Source organism: Plectropomus leopardus, chromosome 12 (assembly GCF_008729295.1).
Source record: "Plectropomus leopardus isolate mb chromosome 12, YSFRI_Pleo_2.0, whole genome shotgun sequence".
In the NCBI taxonomy this organism is placed as follows: Eukaryota; Metazoa; Chordata; class Actinopteri; order Perciformes; family Serranidae; genus Plectropomus; species Plectropomus leopardus.
Window position 1 is genome coordinate 10200955 of NC_056474.1, and position 17382 is coordinate 10218336.

General features: G+C 38.7%; 1 protein-coding gene across 1 annotated transcript; it reads right to left on the reverse strand.

Annotated features, from left to right (window-relative positions):
• Positions 1 to 822: 822 nt before the first annotated feature.
• Positions 823 to 17294, reverse strand: atg9b (autophagy related 9B). The gene is made up of 15 exons (XM_042497341.1): positions 16992 to 17294; positions 16589 to 16735; positions 16391 to 16434; positions 14790 to 14854; positions 13210 to 13380; positions 10622 to 10763; positions 9699 to 10447; positions 8643 to 8796; positions 8306 to 8485; positions 7903 to 8148; positions 7479 to 7717; positions 7259 to 7352; positions 5914 to 5998; positions 4177 to 4349; positions 823 to 4024 (listed from the first exon to the last, which is right to left on the reverse strand). Exons 2-14 carry the CDS (start codon positions 16695 to 16697, stop codon positions 4195 to 4197), a joined length of 2433 nt encoding a protein of 810 aa, XP_042353275.1. The 5' UTR covers positions 16698 to 16735; positions 16992 to 17294; the 3' UTR covers positions 823 to 4024; positions 4177 to 4194.
• Positions 17295 to 17382: the final 88 nt, after the last annotated feature.

Below are 17382 nucleotides of genomic sequence, written 5' to 3' on the forward strand. Positions count from 1 at the left end.
CCTCCAATTGTTTATCACTTTCATCTTTGCTCTTTCTGTGATCAAATGATATCATGGATGGTGTTTCCACAACCTCGTCCAAAAGTCACTCTCGGTCAGTCGTCACACTCTCATGGCACCTGGAGCACAACACAGCAGAGCGCAGCAGACAGGCACACCTGAATCTGCTGATTAGAAACTACAGAGTTAAATCAAACATTATTTTGTAATGAGACAATTTTAAAATAGTTGCAATGTATACTCTCCAACATCTGACCTTTGTGGCCTTCCAGGTGACCTCTTAGCCATTTCAAGAATAAGGTCACAGTTGTATCATGTTCACAGCCGAAACATATGGGTGTAACCTCAAAAGAACATTTACAGAGCCGATGACAAGTGAGACAAACGTCAGTCCCACCGAGGACTGATAACCAAGAATGAACAGCAGATGGCGTTTTTGTCCCTTAAATATTCCAAGGGGACATGGACAACATTGATTACAACACCCAGGATAGAAAAAGCTGAACAAATGAGACAAAATTTGTGACAGGTTGTGTGTGTTAGGGAACAAATATTTTGTTGTAGCTTTGCTGCCATAAAACGCAGCCCCCAATGACTTTAATAAATCAAGAATTTTATGTTTTTTTGATTTTTCATTCACTGTGGAGGCATGCAAGATAAACAAAGTTCCCTTCAAAAGGCTTGTTCTTCAGTTCAGGAGGACAGAGGCATCAGTACCAACACGAGTGACAAATATGTCCAAGATTTGCTGAGACAATATTTCACACAGTAATCTCACTGCTGACACCGCAAACTAGCAACAGCAATGTAAAACAAATAAAATGAAAATTTAAATATATTTTTATTTCAAATAAACATGACATAATCAACCACACATGAAATGATTAAATACACTCAAAATAAGATTTATTTGCCTCTCTACTCACTCACAGAAAAACAACACACGTATTGTAAAGCTGTGCCGAAAACAAGTTCTTTTGGCATGTTTCATTTTTCAGCTAGTGTTTCTTAATTTACACAACAGACAAACTTATGTAACAAAACAAACAAAAAAAAACTAGAATAGAAATGTCTTAAAACATATTCAACACTTCAGGATGAAAACTTAGCACCTTGTTCCAGTCACCGGGATTGTTAGACTGGTAAATAGTGGATAAGAAACTGTAGTAAGATGAGAAGGTTGGCCGTGATGACACCGGCTATTACGATGCATACTCCTGCTTCTTTAGGATATTGAGGACAGTGCAAATTTAGACACCATGATAAGAAGAGGTGTGCTGTTAGGATGCAACAGACTGACATGAGATCTCGAGATCAGTTTGCAACTCATCTTATGAGCCACATCCACAACTTCACGACATACTTGATGCTATACACAATGACCCGCCAAAAGAAAATACTGTACATAGTATGTGCTGCTAAATCTGTAAAAGTAAATCCGATGCTTTACATGAAATGGCTTCTACAAAGAGCAATTACGAATCCTTAATACTAAGGCACTCCTTAAAATAAATCGACAAACATAACAGTGAGATGTAGAGACGGCTAAAAGAAATCAACTCTGTGCACAAAGCTGAGCTCCAGTGTCTCTACGACATCGACTCACTGCACAAACGGACAGTGACCACAACATCCATGTACGCATATTTAACAGTGTGACAAAGACACAAGTCTTCCCCTACAAGGAGAACTTTTACTGACCAGAGGTAAGAACGACCTTATGTGATTAGCCACAGTGTTTCAGGCGGGTCTGCTGTGGACAATGATGATACAATGATGCTTTGCTTATATACAAACAACGAGAAGAGGTCGCCCACAATGGAGACTGACTCAGTGTCCCTTTTGAGACCTGCCCTTTCTTAAAATGTAACGGATGTAAGTACTGTATATATATATACACATACATTTTTAAAAATTGTTTATTTTCTGTCAGTGCAAAATTCAGAGTTCCTGTTAGCATAATTACGCAGGTGTCCAAATGCATTCCTTCCACAGACACACCCACAAAAAAACTTTAAGTTTTTAAACACATGACAGGGCAATGACACATTTCTACCCTCTGAAGTCTTGCAGTTGTGGAGGATTACAGCTATTTTATTGTGATCTACAAAGAATGAGCGTAAGTGCATGCATCCATTGAATTTTGTTTTGAAGACACCTTATCTCATAATTATGAGATAAGATCATGTAATTCTGACATACTGACATACATACTATCGTAATTATGAGATAAGACTTTTCTTTTTAAATTCAGTGAATGCACAGCGCTTCTGTAAGAATAAAAGAAAAAACAGCTTGACTTTTTTTTTCTTTTTGCAAACTGCGTCAACAGGAAGAATTAGTCCCAGTTTATTTCAAATGTAAATCACTTTCAGAATCATGCAGCAAGCCAAATTATCTTTGTTTCAATAAAATCAGAATTAATAAAACAAAAGAGTTATTCTTTTAATTTAAGAACTACTTTAAGTAGGGGGGGCAAGCTATTTCTATTGTTAATTAAAAATAAATAAATAACGCAAATATATCAATTAAATATTTGGGGGGCAACAGGCAATAAATAAACCTAAAGCTAACAAATGATGCAGATAGTGTAAAGGCTTTTTTTTTCCTTCATGCTCTTACTTTGAAAGCCAACACTGAGAGGAACTGCTTGTCCTAAAATCTTAAAACCTAAAGCTACAGAGAGAACAGCGCACACTCTGTAACCAGCCCTGATGATGAATTTCCATTTTTTAAGTGAGCATTTGAAAATAAAAAAAAAATTAAAGTGACCCAAATTACTAATATTCACAATAAAGACAATATTGTAAAAGCAATACCACCCTGTTTTTTGTTTTTTTTAATGATTCCTCCTCAGGATTTTGGGGACATCAACGCTTAACTTAAAACATCTGCTGGGAAATGAAACAGATTCCATTTACACCTGTCATTAAAATCAAAATGCAGTTAAAGATGAATTTGCACGCTGCAAAGAACCCCACATTGACTGTATATATATATATATATATATATATATATTTACATTAGAGTAATTACACTGCAGAGGTATTAATTGGAGGATTATTTTTTCTTAACCACCACTGAGGTAATACGGAAAACTAGGATCTGAATGCATGTTTTAATATGGGTGTTAAGGCATGAAGCTGACTTTGTGTCCAGCTTAAATAGATTTAAAAGACATCTTGTATCTGCATTAGGATTTTGACGCCAAGTATATATGGGGCCTGTTGATTTTAGTCCTATTTTTGAGAAGTAGTGTCCTGATACATCACCTTGGGAAATAATACTGAGTAAAACCTGTACTCAGGACAACTAAACACAGGCAGCAGCATCAAAGTATATGTATGTCTGATTTAAAGAGATGTTTTGCCAGGTACACGTCGTTTTTACTAGTACGGCTTCTGTACAGTCAACTCTTTGTCAGATCAATACTTGGTATCTTTTTCAAGGATTAGCTCTAGTTGTAAAAACTTTTTAAAGGATAAGTAAGACGTAAAAGTGTATTTACAAATCACCAGCGTCAAACAGCACAACTTGAAATATTGAATTATCTTTTGTCAGGTGATCAAAATTGTTCAGGCAGCTACGATGAGGTTTGCAGTCTTTGTAGCACAGATCAAGACGCCACTCTGTGAGAAACTTCAGTTACACTCACGCTTTAAATCTTTGTGAATCACAAATACTTTAAGTGTTTACACACAGGCTCTGTAGAAAGAGCCTTTTGCGCACCTTTTCACACAGTGATCCTATGAACACATTCTATTGTTTCTCTGTCACCTTACACACAGTTTGTCTGTACAAGTTCGTGACAAAATCATAAAGGATCGGACGGAAGACGTATGGTTTCCCTGATGCCATAGTCTGCCTGATGTGACAGGATGAGGCATGGCGGTACAAAGACAGTGGTTATTCAATGAGCCCCTCCTACAACAAACGCTGAATGATGTTTTAAAAGTCCATGCTAAATTCTCCATGAAGATCATCTAAGGCCACAATGTTCATAGAAGAAAGTAAAATGTAAACACTATAAAAAAAAGAGAAGAAACAAATTATCATGGCGATGTGTCCCTTGTAGGATAAAAGGTCATCGTTGTTAGGTTCAACAAACACACAGGATACAGAACCGCAAAGCATAGATTATGTGTCATATTACAGAGTTTAAAAGAGAGGATATACCTTATGACATAAGGCACTTCAACAACTACTCCCAGTGCCCTGTTTTGGAGTAGATCCACTGTTAATCTCCTGATCATCCGCATGCTCCTCTTCCTCCTCCTCCTGCCAGCCACCGAGGTGGACCGGCACCGGCATGGAAATGCTGGAACTGAGGCCGCTATGTGCCTGGAAACCTGATAAGAGTGTTGAAACCAAGTCAGATTCTTTCTGAGGTGTAGTCTAGATATGACAGGGGAAATTATTTGTGTTTTCAACATTTCAATCTGCTTCTTTATCAGTGTTTCACAGAAATTATTTTTTTATAATATGTTTATATGTTAAAGAAAGGATACTAAACTTACTTTGCCCACAGGCCACATAAGCTAAATGACAGAAGGGCATGGGACAGTTTATAAACAAACATTTTTAAATTATATTTAAATTATTAGCGCGAACCTCAGTTTGTGGGGCCAAGGATCCTCCCCTGACTATATTGATGTTTTTTATTCACTCTGGAACCTTATTTATACTCAAAGTACAAAACAATATTTGGTTAGGTCTTTGAGAAGATGCACCTTCCTAGGATTTGATTGTGGTGCTAAACCAAAGTTTATATGGTTCTAATATTCAGTTTTCATAAGTGATAAGGCAGTGCAAGACACACACACACACACACACACACACACACACACACACACACACACACACACACACACACACACACACACACACACACACAGGGTGCCAAAGTTAGCATCGCCTTAATGCAATCACCAGAGGTAAAAAGCTAACATCAAGCTGTACATGAAATACACCACATTCACATATTTACTGACATTTGTCATGTTGTAGAGAAAAACATGAAAGTCTCTTAAGCTAGTGTTAACTGCAGATCTTATTTCAGGTATTTTACCAAATACACATTCAAAAAACACATTGACTTCAAGGCAAGGGAACCAGAATTGCTAATAAGCTAACTCATCATTTCCGTGTTTCACGACTCCTGCCTGCACCACTCTATTATAAAATGGTCAATGTGCTACCCAGCAAGGGCCGTAGGTTGTGTTACAGCTTTCAAAGGCCGGTCACCTGGCAAACTGACATGATGCCTGTTAACAAACCCTTAATACCCATAAGCATCATTTTATTAGCAAAAAATGAATAACGATCAGACCAGTATTTCGGCATGTTTTAGCCAATTTACTACAAATTACATACATATAATTTTCTCTATTAGGTTTGTTTATTCACTTTTCTAGAAGTGATGGTCTCCATAATTTCACCATAGTAGAAAGATAACCTTCAAGAGACTTGAAACTTTTATTAAGTCACAATGAGCTTCAGATCTGCGGTTCTGTAACCGTTGACTTGTCAGTGCAGGTGTGCTTTTCTGTATTGCAGTACCATGTAGTATCATTTAAATTTGACAAATAGTAAAGCAGACAAACTTGCCACTAAAATATTTTCTAATTTAATGTTTGGTGCTTTAAATCTCTGCTCAATTTGTAGTTGTTGCTGTGACTGGAGTGTGTAATTAAGTGCTGCAGATTTAGGTCATGACCACGATTTCAGTGATACAAACAATCTTCTTCACATTACAGACTCATGAGAGTCAATGTTAGTATAAAAAAAAAAAAAATCACAAATCATCACTTTAACTTAAACAAAACTCACACTGTGTCAGTAACTTGTCATTTGCTTTTCAGCAACACTGCTGTATATTTTGCAAGGTTCACAGAAATCAAGAGTTTCTTTTACCAGTGTTTGTGTGCAGGTCTCTCATTGGCACTGGGTTCTGCCACTGCCCCGAACTTCTCTGTGGGTGGGAGCTCTGCTGGTGGAGCTGGAGAGACAAGTATTAATGGTCAATTTGCAGTAGAACAAACCCACGACTAGTAGTCTACAAGGGGTGCTGCAAAGTGTTACTCCACCTGAAATCTATCTTTGATGTATCAACATCTGTAGACTTAAAAAAGGACATTTTTTTCACCATAAAACCTGCTCACCATTGGAATCCTTAGTAACGGAGGTCAAAGACATTTTTTAGGGAGTATCACTTTGAATTCCAGGCACGCAACAGAGAAACAGATAGTTTATATATTAATGTCAACTGTAGGGCCTGAAGGCTCGCCTGGGTCCAGACCTCTGAATCCGCCCAGTCCACTGAGTTGATGGATTACTCTGGCATCGTGACATGAAACAGCAGTTTCTTGTTTGATCAGTGCCATGGCTGGGATAAACGTTGTTTTCCAGCTGTTGTCAAGCAGTGCGCCAGAACCAATGAAGAGTAATAACAACAATGGCGAGCACTACTCACTATTGTCTTCTCAAAATCACCTGACATGGAAGTTTGTTTTACTTTGCTCTGCTTCACTCTTTAAACCCTGTGAAAACAGGTACGCTGACATGGCTATGCATCAGTGTGGATTAAAAAACATTAGATTAAGGCAGATATGTTGGTTTGATTTCCATGAGGGATTCTTTTTTCCCTAACCAATCACTAGAGTGGACGCAATGACTGAAGATGAAAATGGAGATTAACGAGTTGAAAATTCCTCACTGATATTGGGCTATAGTCACTGAGGTCATCATGTGGGAGAGTCAGACGACTAATTACCCAGGGCCCAAATTGGACAGGGACCCTGAAAAGCCTGGGATGAAAAGATTGGTTTTATAGCATTTTTTATTGCCAATCAGTGCCATAACTTTACTAAAATTGGCTGAATAAATCAGTTGAAAGACTGAACTTTGTATAAAAAAAAATAGTTGATGTTTTTTAAGATGCCTCCCACCCTTTATGGATCCAAAATGGTTTAGTTCTGCACTAGGATTTGTCTCTAAACATAGCATAGAGCAGAGTGAGTGAGTGATTTGCTGCTTGAGCAGCAACAAAAGTAAAATCAGAGTTCCAAAAAAGAAGATGAAAGAAAGGAAAGGGAACAAAAGCAATCTGACTTTGTAAAAACCAAAACAAATTCAAAAGGTGAGTGACAGAGACATGGATCAAAACAGGAAGAGCAGGGGGGGACACAGAGATTGCTTATGTATAGGGCCCACAATTTGGTGCGACGCCCCAGGCTTTATGTCATGCTCAAGAAATTACCTCATGCATGTAGATGGCATGGAGACTCATCTCTGCAGAGGCAAACTCTGAGTGCAGTGGATTGCTCCGGATGTGAGAGTCGCTGTTAGACATACTGAAAAAGAAACATGTGAACCAAAGCTGACAACAAGCATTTGCATTTATTTATTGATTTCATCAAACACTTTTCTAGCTTCAGTATGTAAATAATGCAGTGAAAAACGTAACGTGTAATAAGAACCTGTCGATGATGGTGCGATCGCTGCGGTACATGGTGCTCTCAGGATGGACGGATGAGTGCAGGAGGCTGTGTGAGCGGCCACGGTTGATATGTGGGAGCTGGGAGGTGGACAGAGAGGCCAGGACACTGGCAGCGGCAGAAGCAGCTGTGCTCGGTGGGATGAAGCGACGATCTCGCCCTTGTAGTCCAGACGCAGTGAGAATGGGGTGAGCCAGGACACTGGCCAACAGGTTATCAGGCTGGAAACAACAACATATGTCAACACAGAACCACTAAGTAAATAAGATTACATTGCAATAAAAAAAAACAACAAAAAAACATGGACTCTATAACTGTTGGGGGGAAAATACTTGTAGTTTATGGATTAATAGTTCATGCAGAACAATCTGCTTTGTGTTTTCCTAAGGTTGTAAGGTTGTCTTACCCCAGTACCGGACTCATTGGACTGCAGAGAGGTGCAGAGAGGAGCCTCAGAGAGCAGCAGCTGGGTGGAGGGGCCACCCTGTGCATCATGCTGCACCTTTTCTTTTAGATGGCTGATAAACACTGAGCTCTCCTGAGGCGGCTGCCAGCGCGGATTCTTAATGGTGAAATGCATAAGAGACAACTCCGTCTTGCCATTTTCCGCTTGTTGATATATGGAGGCCTCCGTCTGGCCCTCTGACATCCACTGCAAGAAACATTCAAAGATATACATCTATTAGAGAAACAAAATCACAACATTAATTAAATATTAATTTAGAGCTTTGTTCACTGAGAATCCAACATCTCCGGGTTGAGAAATGTTGATGAGCTGACTGGCTTGAAACAGAAGGAACAAATCCTACTGTTGGGTTTCCATGGCGTCTGATGTCCATCTGCGCAAAGGAACAGATGTCTCCAACTCCAACCACCTCCACAGTGAAGTTCCTAAAGAAGTCAATGATTTCCAAAGACTTATTCCTCAGATGGAAGATGAGAATAAAAGGTGTGACGATGGGACTGAGCAACTCCTCCAAGATGAACACCTAATGTGGACAGAGAAAACACTGATTATACATAGTCAGATTTTAAACATATTCATATACTTCACAGTCGTTATAAGTCACAACAATAAGTCATCCCTAACTTTAGTTTAGACAGTGACAAATGTGTTCCTGTCCACTGATTGTCTCCATTCCTCACCGCTTTGTACTGGAACAGCTGCGCCACCTCGTCACGGGTCTCGCTCTTGTTAGCATTGCCCCTCCAGTGGTCTGGCATGTAGTGAATGTGCGCCAGCATACACTGCAGCAGCTGTTCTGGACACCACACCATATGCTCGTCTGGGATGAAGGACCTGGTGTCGGACAGGTACAAAGTGAGTACAATAATCCTCAGTCAATCAGGAAAAATAGGATTGTTCTGTATAGTTTGATTTTTGATTGACAATCTGTTACTGAAGGGGGTACAACCCCCGCCCCCTTATATTCTTCCCATTAAGGCTGTAACTAATGATATTGTCGTTATAGATTACCGTCAACTGTCTATTATTTTCTCAACTAATCTTTTTGTCAATAAAATGTGAAACATGCCCTGTGTAATTCATTTCCCCAAGCCAAAACAGATGAGTCCAAAAAAAGCTCTTCAGTTATTATCATGTATGACTAAAGAAAGTATCACATTTTTTGTTCTCACTGAGAAGTAGTCCAACTGCTGTAAGGGATTAAAATTTTGGCAAATAAAGAGTGTAGAAAAGAAAATGGATGATCTTTTTGGACTTTGTGCTGAACATTTGTTATTGTCAGTTGTATTTTGAATAAACTTTCATTTTGTCTTTGGAAAAAAAAATTAAAAGCACAAATTCTCACATTTCAGAAGCATGAGTATTTGGCTTTTTTGCTAAAAAAAAAAAATTACTGAATAAATTATGCAATTATCAGGTGTTGCCCTATACATTTTCTGCTTATTGACAGACCAATGAATAGACTAATGGTGTCAGCTCATTTCCCATATTCATAAGTGATATGCAGGATGTCTGCAGTTTCCTTTAATATCAACCTCCCTCACAATTTGAAAAAAAAACTCCTGAATGCTGACAAAATATAACTGAAATTAAATAAACGCTCAAACGGGATAAACAAAATAAAAAATAACTGAAAGCAACAATGACAAACTATAGACAGCTTCTTGAACGTTAACATCTACTGACATAGATCCCTGAACAGGCCCAGGACAAAAAAAACAGCTCTTAAAACTCACCTGGCGATAGTAATAACCACTCCCAGCACAGTGATAGCGGTCAGTATGTGCTGCACTGTCAGCACATCCTCATCATAGACTGTCAGTGCAATGAGCACGGCCAATATGGAGCCCGAGAAGAAGGCAAAGTTCTTAGCAAGCACAGTCAGCACTGGTGACGTAAAGGAGTTCATGTATTTGGAAGTGGGTTTATAGCCGCGGCCTAAACGTCCATGCAGCTCATGATCCAGCTCGTTGAAGTGTCGCAAGTATAAACGACCAAAAAGGGACCAGCGTCTTGCACCCAGGCTTCCCGGTTCTCTGCGGATCACTTCGGTGTAGCTGAAAAAAGCGTAGAGCACCTGCCACACCAGGATGAAGGGACACAGCAGCAGATTGGCCAAACCCATCAGCAGGATGACTCTGCTCAGCTGCTGTGCAAGCTCAAGGCGATTTCCACTCCGCTTGTACTTGGGGTGCAGATTCCACTTATTCTGAAAGAGAGAGCCGGGACCCCAGAAGAGGATGAGCTCAAAGTTGTATTTGAGGCCCTGGGTGAGGAACACCACGTTGCCCAGCAGGGGGAGCTGCAGCTGCACTGGCAGCAGTGATTTGTTTATCATTGCCACCATGTAGTTCTTGAATCGCAGGATGCGGTGATAGATGTCAAGTTCTGTCAACTCTTTCTTGTGTATGCACATTTGCTGTTCTCGCTGCAGGCTGATGAGGCGGTCCTGGACTTCCTGCCATGTGAAGTTGCATAGTTCATCCTGGGACAAGAAGCACAAAATAAGCTGACTCATGCTACAGTGACAATGCATGACATCACATCATTATAGCTGTGGTTATCTTCATGTTTTTATAATCGTAAGCATGAGACGTTTGTTACAAGATTGATTTGAACATTTTGTGGCAGCATGTAGGTCTCCAGGTGGAGCACTCACCATTCTGATCTTCAGTGCTTTGATGTAGAACTGCCTGATCTCCCAGTAGCTCAGAACATTGCAAAAGACTTTTACAAGTCGATAGATCCAGAAGATGGCTGCCATGATGAGAAGGAATATAATCCAACTGTTCTCCTGAATCCTGAATAGAAAAAAAGCCCTTTTCAGAAATGACTGGCTTTATTTATCGGTTAGGGTAATTGATTTTTGTGATTTAGACATGGGTGACAAAATGATAGTTACAGCTACCTTCAGGACATTTACAGAAAGAGCCACAATGCTCACATGATATTTGGATGGGGGTAGAAAAATAGCAAACAAAAAAGCTGATACATATCCTGACAAAGTGGTTAAGTTGGAGGCTGCTAAATTGAAATCTGAGGTTCAGAATAACATCTACAGTGGATACTCATGCACTCATATGCCACTCCTGTCCTCTAACGACACTGTAAATTGACACTTGATTCTGCATTTAACTTATAACATGATGAACAGATGAGAAAATGAGCAACTGTTGCTCTTGATGTATCGAAATGACAACAAACTCCTGTTTACATGTTGTGGGAGAGGCAGCCTGCTTACTTCATTCTAAAATTAAGGAATCTGAGTATTAGATTTCAAAACATTGAGCACACCAGACATTAGTTAAGCAGATGTAAAGCATACACTAACAAGTATCAGTGCAACTGTTGACACTCTTTTGCATAATTCCAGTTTTAAACTGGGTCACTTTCAAATATAATAAACAAAATATGAGAACGTTTTCAGGACAATCATCTGACTTGAAAAGTGAAATTAGAGAGGTTATGAGGAGGACAGACTGTGGAACAAGCTGTTCTGCAAATTAGAACTCACAGCGGTTTTACGTCACTGACTCTGATATAAATGACCATTGAGTCAGAATCGAAAACAAATTAATAACACGTCTGTTAGACGAGCTGGAGAAAACAGGCAGAGGTACAGCCACATCTTGCAAAAAAAATATGTCAACATGAAGCTGGGGGGATACATGATCTGTTCCTATCAGCCTGCTAGTGAGGTGTCATGTGGTTGTCAGCTCACTGGCTGGGCCGAGTTGTAACTATCTCTGCTGGACAGTTTTACCTCACCAAAGCTATCAATTACATTGCAGTGTTTCCTGAAGCCAGTCTAAACACAGAACACAAATACCTTTCTCCAAGTAACCATCAATTGCAGGAATGTGGCAACTGGAAGCTATCAAATCTCAGGTTCACTAACTACAAAACTGAGAAAGAAATACATTTCATAGAAAGAGACGTCCTTCAAGTCAAACATAAAAATAACATCAGTCTGGTTAAACCTTGTGCTTTTTGATAGAACTGTTTTTGAAAAACAAATCCAACCTCTAATGTTGGCGTGTAATCTGCCCTTGATTACCACTGGCATTTAAGTAATATTTTACCCATAAAATGATCATATGTAAATCAATTAGTCATCCTGTCTTACACTGAATTCAAAAGAAAATGTCTCACATGCCTCCATAGAGAACAGCAAACATGTAGTGATCTACTGATTTCTAAAGTACCACATTTAACGACATGAATGACTTTGATTTGGTAGGTGTCATTAAAAGAGTATTACACAATAAAAATGTAACATTTGGGTCACAATGAGTTATTTTGGATGCTTAAGGTGCCACTTTTGAGAAAACAGTTAAAGAATTCAATCAAGCAATGGAAAATGGTGTTCAAAGTATTGATTCATTGATACATTGTGATTCTTAATATTTGAAACTGTTTCAATACTAATTTTCCACAGTATCGATACACCGGCGCCAGCTGCGCCCTCTTGCTCTTATTGTTAATTTTTACTACAGCCATTCTTCTGGTCTTGGCTATTGGCCAAGAAATGAAAAGTCATAATTTTATGTTATACCCTTTTTATATTTGTCTTTTAATAAAAAAAAAAAATATATATATATATATATCGCTCTTTATGTCATTTTTTCCTCATGCTATTGAATATTATTATTTTCTGAGGTATTCTATTGCACTTTGAAATTCCAGTATTGTGACAACACTAATTGATACTCAGGTCTGCTAATAACTGAGAAGATGTGACATAAAAAGGATCGTTTCTGCTATTGCTTAGAGTTAACAAGAGAGCTTAAAAAGGCATTGCCAACCATTACAAATAAAAGAGTTCTCATGATTTTCTGGGGTAAATCAAGAAACCCACAGGGTACAGCTAAATAGGCCACTGTTTCACATCCCTTCCTTGTGAATGTGACTGTATCTTGCCGTCTGAAGCCACATCTGACACAATCCAATAAGAAATTAAGTCTGAATGTCTGATTACAACTGTATTAAGCCAGACAAATTAAATCCCCCTAAAGGACTGTCTCTTAAAGGGCTCTAATAATATCCAAGACCATGCCTGCTTGAGAACAAAGCATCTAATCAAACTGGCTGGAATGAGAGGACGTGCACATCTTTTTATGTGACTGTTTGGCCTTTTCGATTAATTCACCTGGACTTAACCACTAATTTTGTGCCTATAGCAAAAAAAAAAAAAAAAAAACTTTCACACTCTGAAGCTCTTCATAAGACTGTATTAAACATTATTACCTCTGAGTGCACTGCTGGCTGGGGAGGATGGCGTCTGGAAGAGTGACCTTGTTCCTGTCCAAGGGGTTATGGCCTGGGCCGGTGTGATTGACCGCTCGATTGGCAAACAGGACATCATACTCCACACAGTTGACAAGGAACGTCGTGAATGTGACAACAAACAAAAACTGACTGTTGGAATGATATAAAAAGGAAAAGAGATTAGGCTTCATTCTTCATGACAGTAAAGAAACAACAAAACTCAAAGTAATAACATTGACAAAACAGATTAATAAACAGTATTGAGATAAGCGACTCTATTTAATTTCTAACCATCAAACCACAAACAGACACTCAGCATATACTGAGAAGTGATTAATGTGTAATAGTGCAGATAAAATGGGTCAGATGCAGTTCCCTTATTAAAGTTGTTGACAGGCTGAGGTTTGTTTTAGGCTGTCATTGTGTAGACAGATCTCCTCCAGCTAATAACCACAATAATAAAACCAACTACAGCAGAAAAACACCAGGCCAGGACTCAATAATGGAGGTGGCCTCATGGTGACAGCAAAAATGGATCTCAGACAGGAAGAATGGAAAATAAACAATATCTCTTATTCTTGTTATTCGTGTATATACAAATATAAAAACCGAAATCAATATGGCCTGCACTCACACAATATTCTCTTGATGTTGGTCTCCAAGGTTCACACTGAACTTGGCAAAAAAGCTTTTAAATATTCTTGGAATAACTTACAGAAGGACCTGAAATTGTCTGAGCTGATCACTATGGGGGAATTTAAGTCAATATTAGTGACTGCTACTTTAACTTTCACCAAAATCAAAAATTGTGCAGGCCCAGACAGTTGCATTTGTCTGCTTGTATTCATTGTTGTAACAATGTTTTATGCTTGGCCAGGTGGCTCTTGAGAAAGATTTTAAATCTCAGTGAGTCTTTTTTACTTGGTTAAATAAAGGATGTAATAATAATAATAATAATAATAATAATAATAATAATAATAATAATAATAATAATAATAATAATAATAAAATAATGATGATGATGATTATGATGATAATAATAATAATAATATTAATAATACATTTTATTTGTAGATGCCTTTCAAAAAACTCGAAGTCACCTTACAAGGCAGAGTGTATATATATATATATATATATATATATTTTTTTTTTTATTATTATTATTATTTTTTTAAGTATTTAAGTTGACAACTTGGCATGGCGAGTGATTATGGCTACAGTTATATTGCTGAAATACTAAGTAAGTGATAATGATAAAAGTGATTTGGTAAATAGTAAATAAAGCAATAATGGAAAAGTTAAGTGAGGGGAAAGTATTTCCCATTAGCTTCTAGGTAAAGCTGCTGTTGACATCATCTGGCTGAACTTGTTCATACTTAAGCCTGTGGCTCACTTAACTGTCATAACAACATGAAGAATTACCATAAGGTCAAAGTCTTCCTGACAACAAGTACCCTGCTAGAGAACTGCAAACCCAACATCATGCTTCTGATTACAAGTAAATCACTGTATCTCATTGTGTATTTAGAACTCAGTAATTTGTACCACTTAATACTTACACAAGTTCAAAGAACTCTGACAACATCATACAAGCAAACCCGTTCTTTTGATGAAAATGATAGATGTGAAAAGGCTGGTTAAGGAAAATCTGAAATAACATTAAACATGAATTTATACTTGGACAGTCACCTGGATTAAGCATAAATAATTGTCAAGTCAACACACTCAAGGTTCCCTAGAAAATTCACTTTCACATTGATCCCTGCTGTAACACTAAACACAGGCAGTCAAGAAGTAAACATCGCAAAATATGACTCCTGAGCATCTTAATAAGTCTGTGTGTCAGCATGGCATGATGCCAGTGACATATACAATGACAGCACACTTTGACAGACCTGCTATTTAAACGTCCCATATTCTGCTCATTCACGTTCATAGCTGTATTTTGGGTTTCTACCTCCAGAAGAAGCCCACTCTGCTCTGATTGGCCAGTGTTTCCGGGTCTTCAAAATCTACTCTCTCGATATCTGTGCACTGTCATTGCAGCCGGAGGAATGACTGTAACGGTTCTGTAGCAGCACTCTCTGTCTTTACTGTAGCCTCTTACTTCACTTAGAGCACTGAGGTCAACTGATGCTCCTGGATGTTCCCAAAAGCAGGCACAAAACAAGCGACAACTGAGCCTTTGCAGTGGCTGTCCTGAAGCTCTGGAACAGTTAACCTTTACAAAAACTGTGCGAGGTTAGAAACCTTTATGACACTACTGAAGACGAACCTCTTTACACTGGCGTACGACTGATTCGAGCCTAATAACGTAAATTGGTTAATCTTCTGTTGTGCCTCGTCCTTTGTTGCCCTGCAATTTGATGTATTATTTGTACTTTCTCGTATTCCCTTTTGTTGTTTGCTTCTGTATTTGTCTGGTTTTGTATTTCATAACTCTTAAGCACTTTGATCAACTGCTGTTGTTTTTAAATGTGCTCTACAAATAAAGTTTGACTTGACTTTATAGATGGTTTCACTGGCAACAGCTTGGGTTCCTGTTTACTTCCTGTCAGCTGATGTCATTCACATACACTGTAAAACATTCCAAATTCAAATGGACCTCTATGGGATGTGTTTGGAAATACTCATCTTGAGTACCTGAGCGCACTCTGGCACAAACTGGACTGTCTGTAAGTTCAGAGCGCTGTTGAAACATACATTCAGTTATCCAGAGTACTGCACTTTTGGAGTGGCAGAGTGGACTCTGGGAACTCCGCCTGGGTGGATGGAGCAGCAGAAAGCTTAACAGAGTGACTGTGAGATGAACAGAACAGTTCATTGATTCATGTAGAAATTAAACGCACCGTTTCTTTGAAAAACAGTTCTCTCATAATAGGCTAGAGCATCAGATTGGATTTACGAACACACCCTTAGAGTGTTTATGTTTCAACTTTGAAACAGACTAGAGATTATATTTGTGACATCGCAACTTCATGGAAATCCAGACAGATCATTTAAAGACACAAATTCTGAACACAGACTGTGTACATTTCTCTGTGGAGTGAGCATTTTGATTCTTTCACAGTATTTAAACAGCACCTATACCTGCTTTGTAATAAACATGGAAATCTGACTTTTTACATCATGGGACTTTAGCTGCAGCTTAAAAGGATATCCTTTTGAAGAAGTTATCCAGGTTCTTGATATGGTGCCATGAGTCTGTAAAATAAATAAAAGCATTAGCACTTTGACCCAATTCCATACTTTCCTTCAGACTACCAAAGTATTTAAGTATTTAATAGGTACAATACTCCTAATGTGCAGTTAGTTATAATACAGATAATTTATACTTCAGTCGTAATGACATGTTTACCTTTCAGGCCTTCGGGCACATGCACCGGTAAATCCTCCTCCCCTGGTGGCGAGTCCTCCTCAAAGTCCTCTATTCTCTGATACTGCTGGTAAGCTTCAAAGTTCGCCATTGTGCTTCACATTCTTAAGGTCACTCCCAACTGACGAGCTGCTTGTAGTAAAACACCGTGTGAAAGAAAGCAGTCTTGTAACCTCAGCTACATACTGGAGCTAGCCACTCAGCAACTCAAGTAGTTCAGATAAGGGTAACGTTAGCTACAGTTAGCACTAGCCTGCTAACTTGCTAGTCCGTCGGAGAGCGCTCGTGTAACCCTACACTGCCATGGCAACACGAAATATACTCAGTGGCAGTTTAGAGTTAAGAACACGAATATTCAGCAGATATAAATATATATGTTAGTTACCGTCGTTTTATATTACAGCCCTAACTCAACGATGTGGTGGCAGGTTAGCCTGTGAATGATTCAGCCAGTCATGCAGTCCGGGTGAAACGGTTTGTTTTGTTCCCGACTTGGTCGGTCCATCTGCCGGGGTAAAATCTTCTTTCGTCTTCGTCTAAAAGTCCAATCTTAACCGGAGTTCGTTAAATACACACAGGTATGTCACAATCACGGTCTGCAGTCTGTCCAGAGGTCCCTTAGTTGGTTTCCGAAAATACACAAGCCAGAGTGTGTCCACTGTTTTTGTCTTTCACAAACAAATGTCAACAAAACATCATTGACGTCACTTCTGCTTCGACTTGCCGTCATTTCCGGCTATCAATTGTAGTTTTCTCACATTTTACCAAAAAAAAAT